This window comes from Dipodomys ordii, unplaced genomic scaffold, assembly GCF_000151885.1.
Source record: "Dipodomys ordii isolate 6190 unplaced genomic scaffold, Dord_2.0 Scaffold35, whole genome shotgun sequence".
NCBI classification, from domain to species: domain Eukaryota; kingdom Metazoa; phylum Chordata; class Mammalia; order Rodentia; family Heteromyidae; genus Dipodomys; species Dipodomys ordii.
The window spans coordinates 541,636-553,557 of record NW_012267251.1 but is presented as its reverse complement, the minus strand read 5'-3'; the positions used below and the strand labels follow the sequence as shown (position 1 = coordinate 553,557).

Genomic DNA, 11,922 nt, shown 5'->3' with positions numbered 1-11,922 from the left:
GCCGTGGGCGGGGCCGTGGGTGGGGATGTGGCTGTGAGTGGGCCGTGGGCGGGGCCGTGGGTGGGGATGTGGCTGTGAGTGGGCCGTGGGCGGGGATGTGGCTGTGAGTGGGCCGTGGATGGGTGTGGGCGGGGCTGTGGATGGGGATGTGGCTGTGAGTGGGCCGTGGGCGGGGCCGTGGGTGGGGATGTGGCTGTGAGTGGGCCGTGGACGGGGTGTGGGCGGGCTGTGGGCCGGTGTGGAGAGCTCTGGGTTGTGCAGCGATGTCACCCGAGGCCTGCACGTTAAGGAAGAGAGTAGGAGGTGTGGCCTGGGAGGATGAAGTCTAGTCGTTGGGGGCGTGTCCGCGAAGGGCACTGGGACCCACTTCCTGTCCGCACCCCAGGGGGCGTGTCCGCGAAGGGCACTGGGACCCACTTCCTGTCCGCACCCCAGGGGGCGTGTCCGCGAAGGGCGCTGGGACCCACTTCCTGTCCGCACCCCAGGGGGCGTGTCCGCGAAGGGCGCTGGGACCCACTTCCTGTCCGCACCCAGCTGCGGGGGGCGGGCGATGACCCCCCAGCCCTAGCAGCCGTGGCGGCCTCCTCATCACAACCCCAAACACACCAACCAGCGACTGAAACCTCCAACGCGAGGAGAACCACCTTCACCCGCTTGTAAGTTGATCATCTTGGAAAGCACTGGAAAGCTGGCCAACACACAGGCTTCCCCCACCGCAGCCCTGAAGCTGCTCACAGACCGCACGCTAGCCAAGGGCGGCTCTCACGCGTGGCAGGCGGCGTAGCTCTCCGCCTCTCTTTCTTGTGGATCGTTTGGGGACTAACATTCTAGTTCGGATTACTACTAAATATCAATATAGATTTTCAAAACCTTTGCTTCCATGCGGTTCCATTCTCTACTCTTTGTACTATTGTTGCCATAGTTACATTTTAGTCCTCTTTATACGCCCATTAGCCCTTTTATAATTTTGGTTCTTTTTTTTTTTAAAGGAGAAAATAAAAAATTCAAAGCTAGGACCCATGCTTATAATCCTAGTTACTTGGGAAGCTGAGAGCTGAGCATTGGATTTGACATTCTATTTTGGTTCAGTTAGCTCTGTGGATATATTTGAAATGTGATTTAATTTTTTTTTTTTGGGTCCAGTCATGGGGCCTGAACTCTGGGCCTGGGCGCTGTCCATCAGCTCTTCAGCTCAAGGCTAGGCGCTCTACCACTTGAGCCACAGCGCCACTTCCGGCTTTTTTTTTCTTTTTGCTTATGTGGTGCTGAGGAATCGAACCCAGGGCCTCAGGCATGCAAGGCAAGCGCTCTACCACTGAGCCACCTTCCCAACCCCGTGATTTAAAGTCTTGTCTAGTTCAGTGTCCTTTTTGCCCTGTTGTGGGGATTGTACTTTCTTCTGCCTTTGTTGCTGCTTTTGTTGAAAACTGTATTTAAACTAACAGTGTGGCATCTTTGGAAATCAGCTTTTTGCCTGTGGTTGTTGCTTCTTTCTGACTTTTATTGTTTGTTTAGAGGCTTTTCTAAGTCAGTGCGTGAGGCATGTTTTGTTGCTGTCTGTGACCTCTGAGCTCTACTGGATTTGCTTGTTAGCTGAAGACACAATTTCCTCAGGTGCTGGAGCCAGTTGGTCCCCTGTTCTCTGCCAAGGGGCTGTGGGTGCTGTTGGCTCCAGCTGGGCAGCCAACAGGCTGCCTCAACCCATCGTCCAACTTGCCAGTCTCCAGGTCACTGGAAGGTGAAAATCAAGGGCCTTCTCTGCTCTTCCTTGAGCCAGGCCCAGCCCTCTGGAGTCCAGGGATGTGCACACATTTCATTGCCTGGCACCCAACTTAGTCTAATTACCCAACTACCTACCCACTCCCCTAAGTCACTGCACACGCCTGCACTGGTTTGGGTTTTTTTTTTGTTTTTCCACAAACGTCCTCTGGGGAAAAAGGCTTTTCACAATAGGGGAACAGAAGTCAGATCTGACACAGAAAGCTTTGCAAGCAAGGTTTTCCAGGAAGCTGGTAGATGCAAACAGAGATGATTCACAATTGCAGCGTTTCAGCTCCAGCTGCCCCTCCATGGCCGTGTCCCAAGGCCTCCCACGGCCGCTGGGGCCACGTCACGCCGCACACCTCCCTGTTGAAGCCCCTGTTCGGTGGCAGAGCTGTCCTCCGCAGGCTCCTCACGGGCTTTCCAAGTCGGTTGTTCTTCATGTCTGCCGACATCTCCCTACTTCCACCGCCGTCGTTTGCCTCGTCCCTGCTTCTCCCTCTTAGAAGCAGCGCTTCTTCCTTCCAAGCCTCTTTGTCTGCCTCACGTCAGCTGCACACGGAAGATGGCGTAAATTCTTCCATCTTCAAACACTGCTGAATCAGCCGACGGCAGCCCGGGCCAGGCCGGCATCATCTCGCCTGTGCTCACCTGCACCCGTGTCCTTCAGCAGCCAGCGGCCCCTCCCCCACTCCCACGTCTCCCACAGTGGTCCTTTGTTGCTTCCTGTAAAGCGAGAGGCAGGTTATGTGGATGCTAAGCCCACAGCCCCCTCGGCATCAAAGCCAGTGCCTCTGCCTCAGCAAGTCTCAGCTCTGCTCTTGCCCACTCAGGCCCCGCTCCGAGGCGCCCCGCCCCACCCCGGCCAGCCTGGCTCCACCGCCCGCTCACAGCCTTCCTGCCTCATCTTGCGTTATTTTTCTTTTTTGTGTTTTGGAGTTTGAACTCAAAGCCTTGTGCTCGCCAGGCAAGTCCTCGACCACTCGAGAGCCATGTCCCCAGTCCGTTTTCTGCTTTGATGATGAATGGAGAAGGTCTTGCAGTTTTACCCTGGCCAGGTTGGGGCTGCAGTTCTTCACCTCTGCCTCCCGGTCGCTGAGCTGCAGCTAGGGTTGCAGGTGTGTGCCACACTGCTCAGCTGAGACGGGATCTGACTTTTTGCCAGGCTGGCCTGAACTGTATTTCTCCCATTCTCTCTCTCCTGAGTAGCCGAGATTACAGACATGAGCCACCATACCTGGCCTTTGCTTTGTGTTTTTCTTCTTAGTACTTCTTATTACCTGCTGTGTTGTGTTCAGTTAGTATCCAAATGGAGCACCAGTGAGCACAGACACTGGGGGTATGTCCCCCACTAGAAGCCCAGCACCTGGCAACAGCCACTGGCAATGAGCACTCAAAAAGATGAGGAACGGGATGTGTGGCTTAAGTGGAAGAACACCAGCCTAGGCTAAAAAGCAAAGTAATAACATGAGGTCCTGAGTTCAAGCTCCAGTAACAACACACATAAAACAAGTAAGAACATGAACAGAGAGCCAGAAGCCTGGCTAGAACACCAGCTCTGCCTATTTCTAACTATGGTCCTGAACTATCCAAACTTTCTGTGACTCAGTTTCCTCTCTGTACCACTAACCACTGTTAGGGGTTAAGTAGGTAAACGCACAGCTGCACTGAAGACAAAGCATAACTCGTCATATAATATGAACATTAAAGTGATAGTCTGAGTTACTGTTACTTAGTAATTCCAACAGTGCAGGACATTTCATGTTCTCTGCAAAATATTGTACTAATTACCATACGTACATTGAAAAGACTTGTAAATTGAATTAAGGACCTTTATTTTCTATCATTTCCTCTCACTCTGACCTGAGCCCGCCATGTGGGCGAGGCTGACCCTCAGAGACCAGGTCTGTGGGATTTGCACATGTTGCAGAGTACAGTAAAGGTTGATAATTCCATCCCTTATTTCTGAGTAGTGTGAGAGGACACGGGTCGTCCAGCTGCAACTCTTTGGTTTACGGCTGGATTTAAGGTGGAAGAGCTTTACCTTCCTGAGGGCATCTGTACAGCTGCCCTGTTCCTGTTCCTGCTCCAGCCGCCGTGCCGCCTTAATATCGGCATTGTCTTTGGTTCCCTTTGGTGCAGCGCCCACTGCCCCCACCTGCCCGCCGAGCCACAGGGCCAGCTACTAAAATCCATCTCTTAACAATTCTACTCACTGAGTAGAAGTCATCAAGAATTCTAGCAGGTCCCTGGGCTGAGGACGTAGCCGGCACTTAAATGAGCAGATGTGAGCAGCTGGGCTCCATCCAGCCCTGCTAAACAAGACCTGATTCTACTGCTCACACACGCCAACTTCTCCTTACACCTTAACAAACCGACGCTGGGAAGTGCTGCACTGACCGACCTCCGCCTGGCCCTAAAACGTCGGCCCTAACATTCTGGCAAACGTTTCCCTCTTTCAGTAGGAAAAGCACACACTTAATTACTCATCTGTCTTTTTTTTTAATGCTGTGGCCAGACATGGTGGTACAAGCCTATAATTCCAGCATCCACGAAGGGGGGCAGGAGGACTGCAGGTTCAAGGCCAGCCTGGCCAACACCATGACCCTGTCCCCCCAGAAGTGAAGTACCCCAGCTCTGTGGTCTCCTGCCTGCTCCAGCCCAGCCCCCGCACCGCCTCACCCCACATCAACACAGCCGCGGCTCAAGTCCCTTGTCGGTTTGCGTATGCGGCGGGCAGGCCTGCACACACGTGGCGGACGCGCATGCCCTCCGCTCTGCCTTGCTCGTTTAAATGAGACAGTACTAGAACGTCCTCCACCTTTCCCCTGGGGTTCTGTGAGTGTCCCCGTCTCCTTCCCCAGCCCCCTCCCCTGAACACTTGTGATTCTTTTGCTCTTGCTTCCCATTTTCCAGCCTAGCATCTGGGCCACCTGGCAGAGCCCCGAGGATCCCGTCCTAAATCCCCAATGTGAGCGAGGGGCCCATCTGGAGCACCCCAGCCTCCCGCTGTGTGACTTAAAGGATTCCTGATGATGGTAATTAGCTGACTGCACAATTAGAGCTGATTAATCCTGCTGCCACCCAGGCTCCCAACCCACAGGAGAGGCTCCGGGGCCCCTTTATTAGGTGTGGGCTGGTCCCAGTCCCCTCAAATTAGCTCATCTCCTTCAGCGTAATTCCAACACACAATAGCACAAGGATGAAGCCACAGTGCATCGTCACACCCTCACACTTCAGGGCTTCACGGAGGACATACTTTATATACAGCAAAGCACAGGGAATAACCCGTGAAAGCATCCTGAGACAAACACGTTAATCCAAGTCTGCAGGACGCGGCTCAGAGACACAGTGCTTGCCTAGCATGCCAAGGCCCTGGGTTTCTGTCCGGAAAACACCACAGACACACACAGGTCCACAATCTTGTTCTTTCCAAAGTCTTTCACACTCCTCTTCACCACACTCCTACCCCACCCAGCGCATTGTCAGCTCCGGTCCTGATTCTACGTTGACTCATTAGGGAAACCCGTGACACGGCTCGGGAGGCAGAAGTGAGCTGGAGATGCCACGATTTGCCAGACACTCCCGCATCCTGCCTGCAAGCATTCATTCACTTCCCACTTCCTCCCCCTTCAGTCCTCAGTGCTCCCTAAACAGAGCTGTGTGCTTCATGCTGCATGCACGTGCATGCTCACGCAGGAGCGCAGTCATACTATACACACACAACACACCTACACCTGTACTGCATGTGCACAACTGCACTCTAGACAGGAGTGCGCATCTGTTCATACCCAAGTGCATGGCACAGGCTCCTAAGACCCGAGCCCTCATCTGACTTCAAGCTTCGGGTAACAATTGATAAGACACAGAACTGGCATTTTCTAATAATTTTTGGCAGCTCTGGAGTGAATCCAGGTCACGCACAGGATAGGCAAGTGCTCCACCACCCACGGACACCTTCCCCCTCTCCTCTTCCGGCTTTTCATTGATTTATGCCTTTAATTATTTTGTAACTTAACCGGAGTTCCTAAGGGTATTCCAGGGAATAATAGATTGTATATTAGGTGCTGCAAGCATTTTTCCTGTTAGAAATGAACATACTGTTTGGGATCTCTTTGTGAGTAGAGACAGTTGTAGGGGAAGTGCTCGTCCACAGGTTTTCCTTAGAGGGGCTGATCTAATTTGAACAAGTGGAAGGCGACGGGAGGGGAGCTGGTCTGAGGGTACAGCAGCTGCGTGACCTGGCCTTATTCACAGCGCTGCTGTAAGGCTCTGTGACCTGTTTGTCCTTTTGTGCTCCTGGCTGGCGCTGCAGGACGCCGGGGCCGGGGCCGGGGCCAGCAGCAGGGTCCATGTCTTCTGCCTCTTTCGTAAACCACGTCCTCCTCGTGCCCAGGGACTCCTGGAGGGGGTGGAAGCTCATGGAAATTTCCACAGCAGCTGCTCTGTACCCTTGGCCCCCACCTGGGACCAGGCCTGTGGGCCCTCCAGCCCAAGGACACCGAAGCTGGCTGGGGCTCAGACTCCTGATCTATTTATGACTTTTTATCTCAGGGTTTGCCTGGTGGCACCCTGCCGTGGAGACACCGCCTGCCCGCGTCAGTCAGCCCGGGACTGCTGTCCTCCCCTGAAGGAGAGAGGAGTGGGGGGTGCGGGGGGAGATTCTGCACCAGGCTGCCCGCTGCCCCAGCGGCTCCCTGCTTTCAATCTGTTCTGCTGTTTGGGGCTGAAATCTTGGGTGGAAACAAAGAAAACCTGACAGCAGACAAATGACCCATATACTATCCGTGTAAGCACCAGGTTGTATCTATATGACGGCTGATCGGCTTGTTGGTGAACTTGCTGATCGCCGGTGCCCCTTGCTAGGGGGGAATCTGCCCCTCGGATGGCAGCAGCCACACCCTTGCTCCAGCACACCTCCCTGAGCTCGGTCCCCGGGGCTCCGGCTCTGCATCAAGGTTCCTGGAAGGAGCAGAGCCTTGCGGTGTGGAAGCACCGGGCACCTGGGGAGCAGGGAGGGGCAGACAACCGGAGGACAGGCCAGAGCCGGCCCCTCCACCAGGCCCCAGACACACGGCATAACCTCTCTGGGCCTTGTTTTAAGAAGCCAATACCTAACCTACCTACCTCATTCCCAAGTTTATGTCATGATACAAGCAAGCTGTAGTGTTCTCTTACCGTGACGGTGCGGTGCCAACTAAAGCCTTTCTAAATAAAGTTTGTTCACCTTCTACTCTAAACTACTCAGGAGAGGAGGATTGCAACTCAGTTTGAGGCCAGTGGGCAAAATATGAGGACTTCTGGAGAAAAACAAAGTAGACCCTGAGCTCAAATCCCAGTACCCTTCTCCTCTCAAAAAAGATCCATCCCTGGGCTGGGAAGGTGGCTCAGTGGAAGAGCGCTGGCCTAGCATGCATAAAGCCCTGGGTTCGATTCCTCAGCACCACATTAAAAAAAAAAAAGCTGTAAGTGGCCACCCTTGAGTGAAAAAGCTAAAGGGCAGCGCCCAGACTCTGAGTTCAAGCTACAGCACTGGCACGGAGGAAAAGCTTAACTGTAAGCTGAATAAACTGCCAAACCAAAAAACTACAGCACTGGCATGGAGGAAAAAGCTTAACTGTAAGTTGAATAAACTGCCAAACCAAAAAACTACAGCACTGGCACGGAGGAAAAAGCTTAACTGTAAGCTGAATAAACTGCCAAACCAAAAAACTACAGCACTGGCACGGAGGAAAAAGCTTAACTGTAAGTTGAATAAACTGCCAAACCAAAAAACTACAGCACTGGCACGGAGGAAAAAGCTTAACTGTAAGCTGAATAAACTGCCAAACCAAAAAACTACAGCACTGGCACGGAGGAAAAAGCTTAACTGTAAGCTGAATAAACTGCCAAACCAAAAAACTACAGCACTGGCACGGAGGAAAAGCTTAACTGTAAGTTGAATAAACTGCCAAACCAAAAAACTACAATCCCAGTCAGGCACTGGTGGCTCACACCTGTCATCCCAGCTAATCAGGAGGCTGAGATATGAGGACCACAGTTCAAAGCCAGCCCAGGCAGGAAAGTTCATGAGACTCTGATCTCCAATTAACCACTAGAAAACCGGAAGTCGCACTGTGGTTCAAGTGGAAGAGTGCTAATCGTGAGCAAAAATGCTCAGGAACAGTGCTTAAGCCCCGTAACCAACCAGGAAAAAAAAGATCTATTTGCTAGGTGGCTCGTACTCATAATCCTAGCTACTCAGGAGGCCGAGATCTGAGGATTGTGGTTCAAAGCCAGCCCAGGCAGGAAAGTCTGTGAGACTCTTTATCTCCAACAAACCACTAGAAAACCAGAAGTGGTGCTGTGGCTCAAGTGGTAAAGTGTTTACCTTGAGCTGAAGCACTGAGGGACAGTGTCCAGGCCCAGAGTTCAAGCCCCACTACTGACCAAAAAAAAAAAAAAAAGGAAAAAAAGGACCTATTTCACAACCACAAAAGTCTCCAATGCACCTCAAAAGCTTGGGCAGCTCCCGAAGGGTCAGAGGCGGCTCAGGGATGGAGGTGCAGAGCTGCTAGTTGGGATCTGTCAGCCTGACTGGATTAAGAGGCAGATAGGTTAGTAAAGGAGACTTCTGGGTGTCTGTGAGGCATTTCCAGCTTAATTAACCAGGCAGGGGGACACCCTCCCACAGACCGAATAGAGTTAGGAGGACACCTGCTCCTCCAAGCACTCTGCTCCCTGGCTGCCACACACCTGCTGCCGTGAGTTCTGCAGCTGCCTCTGGACGAGTCCTTAGGGATGGATGCACCAGGCAATGGTGGCCTGAGACCTCTGACCAAGCCTCGATCTCTCCTCCATTCTTCAGGTATTTGTCACAGTGATCAAAACTGACAAACACACTACACAGCCGTCTGACTGTGAGCTCATATCTGCTGGGGCCTGTGCAGTCCCTGACCTGCACCATGCCTGCCCCTTCAGTGGCAGGCCAGGAGCTGCGCATCTCCAAGCCCTGGACCCTGTCCTTGTGGGACTTCTTGTAAGCTGACTCCCAGAATTGTCCTGCTTCTTCCCATTTCCCTTCTCTCCTCCTCTCTCCATCCCTTCTGGATTGCCCTCTGAACTTGAAATTGTTTACAAGATTCATTTATTTCTCTACTATTTCTTCTGCCAACCTCAAGCTGTTTGAACTCATCCAGGCTGAGGATGGGGTGTCGTCCGCAAGACCCTCCTTCATTGCCTGCCAGACAACTGTGGCCACCAATGATGTTCTTACCAACCTACGAAAATTAAAATGTAATTTCTACTAAATCCTGTGTCTTGAGAAGCAGCACTCTGGCTCTGACTCTCACAGCCAGGGAAATCTGTAAGGTGAAAGCAACAGGCCAGGCATCTGGGAGCTGGGGATAGTCTGATTCTCACCAAACATTAGGACATAGAATCTCGGGCTGTCGGGAGGACTCGGCATGTCTGGTCTCATGGTGTGGCACAACGGAGAGACAGCATAGGCAGACCAAACACGAAGCTGCAAATCAAAGTGAGTGGACATCTTGGTGTGAAATAAGATGTCTGAGCCTGGGCACTTTCTAAGGAAAGGTTCATTTAGTTCACGGCGTAGAGCAGACAGCCCAACGCAGCCTCTGGTGAGTTTCATCACGACGCAGGGGCCCAGGAAGAGCGGGGGGCCAGGAGCGTTGCCTGCTCTCCCACGCCTCGTTCTCGTGGGCAGTGGTAACTTCCAGACTAGCGCAGGGCGCTCCTCTCCCTGCCTGGCGGACAAAGGCGGTGGCTTCCACAGGCATGTGGGCAGGCTCTGCTCCCCTCAGGTCCCTGCCACACAGAGTGAATGTGCACTTTCCAAAACCCAGCCTCTGGACCAAAAGGCCTGGCTGCACTGGAGCCAGCAGGGGCCTGCGCCTCCTGCAGAGGCCTGGCCAGGCCTCTCTCACGCCCAAGCCAGAGACTGGCAGAAGAGGGTGCCCAGGCCCCTGGGAGGCGCCGCCAGGCCCTACCCACCTCAGCCTGCGGCGGGACCTACCGCCCCCTTGTGGTGATCTGGCCCCGAGCAGCCTGCCGAGATACGGGTCTCAGAACCCCGTAGGATCAATCGTACAGGCTCCTAAGGACCCTCAAACACTTTGCATTTTTGTGGCTAATTCTACCCTGGTTAGAAATTATGACTCAGAAATAAAAAACGATTATGTACCAAGTCCTTTAAAAATAATAAACATTAAATGAATTACACAACTTGTGGGAGGGATCAGAAGGAAAAAACTAGGGGAGAGTGAAGGAAGGGATGAAATGTACTTTTTACCTGACTTGGGGGATCGTAACCCCTCAGAGCACCACCTTTATAGTAGCGATTAAAAAACAAACCTCAGCCAGGGTGGCTCAGGGTGTCACCCCGGCTACTCAGGAGGCTGAGATCTGAGCATGTCAGTTTGAAACCAGCCAGGCGGAAAAACAGTGGGACTTTCATCTCCAATTAACCAGCAAAAAGCTAGAAGTGGAGGTGTGGCTCAAGTGGTAGAGCACTAGCTTTGAGCAAGAGCCAAGTGAGAGCTTAAGAGCCTGAGTTCAAGCCCCGAACTGGCACACAGACGCAAAACAAGAACAAAAGCTTCGTGTGTTTGCATCATTTTATTAAAATAGCTCTTTTGCAAAACAAAACTTTAATGAAGAATCACATTTATTTGGTTTCTGGTTTAGTTTTGGTTTTCTGAGACCGGGTCCCACTGCAAGCCATAGCTCAAGCTCTCCGTCCACCAGGCTCAGCTGCCGAGGGCCGGGGTTCCACGGGATTCCAGAACACCTGGCAGCTCCCGAGGGCCGGGGTTCCATGGGATTCCAGAACACCTGGCTCTGTTTACACTGCCGTCATTCTCCCTCATAGAAAAACTAGTATATCTGCATGGAAGGCCGCTGTGTTCTCATCCTGGCTTTTATGCTTAGTAACTCCGCTTGGAGAGGAGGGGATGCAGAGGCACCTCGCGGTGTTAGGACGTTGTTCGAGCCACACCGACCCCTGGGGCCACGCTTTGGGAGGCACTGCTGCAGAGTTTAAATTGAGCTAATCCTGACGACTGGGATCAGAGTTGATCCTGTCTGTGGTCTCCTCTGTCCTCTCCAACACCTCTCTCCTGCCCCCTAGTGGACCTCCTCTACCTTGCCCACCTTGGCCTGGACAGAGCTGGTGGTGCTGCGGCCTGGGTGCGCAGAGCAGTGGGAGGGAGGGACCGTTCAATGCACCCTCCCAAGGCACAGATTGGCTCCTGGGAAGGACAGCGTGACAGTAAATCTCAGGCAAGTTACAAACAAATGAAAATTGAGCTTTTAGAACACTTATAGGAGCTGGAGGCTGGTAGGTAGCTCACACCTGTAATCCTAGCTACTCAGGAGGCTGAGATCTGAGGCTCCCAGTTAGAAGACAGCCCAGTGAGGAAAGCACATGAAATGTGACTCATCTCCAATAAACTACTCAGAAAAAGCCACAAGTGGCGCTGTGGCTCAAGTGGTAGAGTGCTAGCTGTAAGCACAAAAGCTTAGGGAACAGTGCCCAGGCCCTGAGTTTAAGCCCCAGGACTGGCACACGAAAAGACAGAGTGAGAAAGAAAGAGAGGAAAAGGGAGGGAAGGAGGGAGGGAGGGAGGAAGGGAGGGAGGAAGGAAGGAAGGAAGCCTCCAGGATACAGAGGATCCCTTAAGGAAGATTCAGTGTCTCAGGCCTTAAGGACGGACATACTGTGCGGCACGCACTTCCTGAATGGGCCTGGCCAGGTGCGAACCCTCCCAAGGCCGCATCAGCTGCCCACTGTGAACGCCACGCCATCCGGCAGCTTCGGGATGGCCACTTCTGAGACACGAGCTGGCGGAGTCCTCACACCAACCAGGTGCCGCCTCACCAGGCCTGCAGTCCCGTCTGCAGAGACTGACCAAAGACCAGCGTCTCTCTGAAATTACACATCTGAGAGACAAATGTCAGGAGACAAAAGGCAAGTGATCCAAATGAAAGATGGAAAAGTGTACAAACACCAGTAACAGACTAGGCAAAAACCGGACAGCCACCTGCACTCAAAGTCAGACCCACAGTGCCATTCCCGTTCAGTCAAAACAAAGCTCTACACCCCAGGGGCTGGCGGGACTGGGAGGGGCTGGGGAGGGGCTGGGAGGGGCTGGGGAGGGG

The 11,922-nt window shown here is 53.0% G+C and overlaps 1 protein-coding gene across 1 annotated transcript in view; it reads right to left on the bottom strand.

Moving 5' to 3' along the window:
* LOC105986387 (extensin-like) overlaps positions 1-2,216 on the bottom strand; it is an 11,488-nt gene extending 9,272 nt beyond the window's left edge. Inside the window, 1 exon segment of the mRNA XM_013017280.1 lies at positions 2,038-2,216. Within this exon segment, the coding sequence (XP_012872734.1) occupies positions 2,038-2,216 (179 nt within the window).
* Between the last annotated feature and the right edge of the window lie 9,706 nt (positions 2,217-11,922).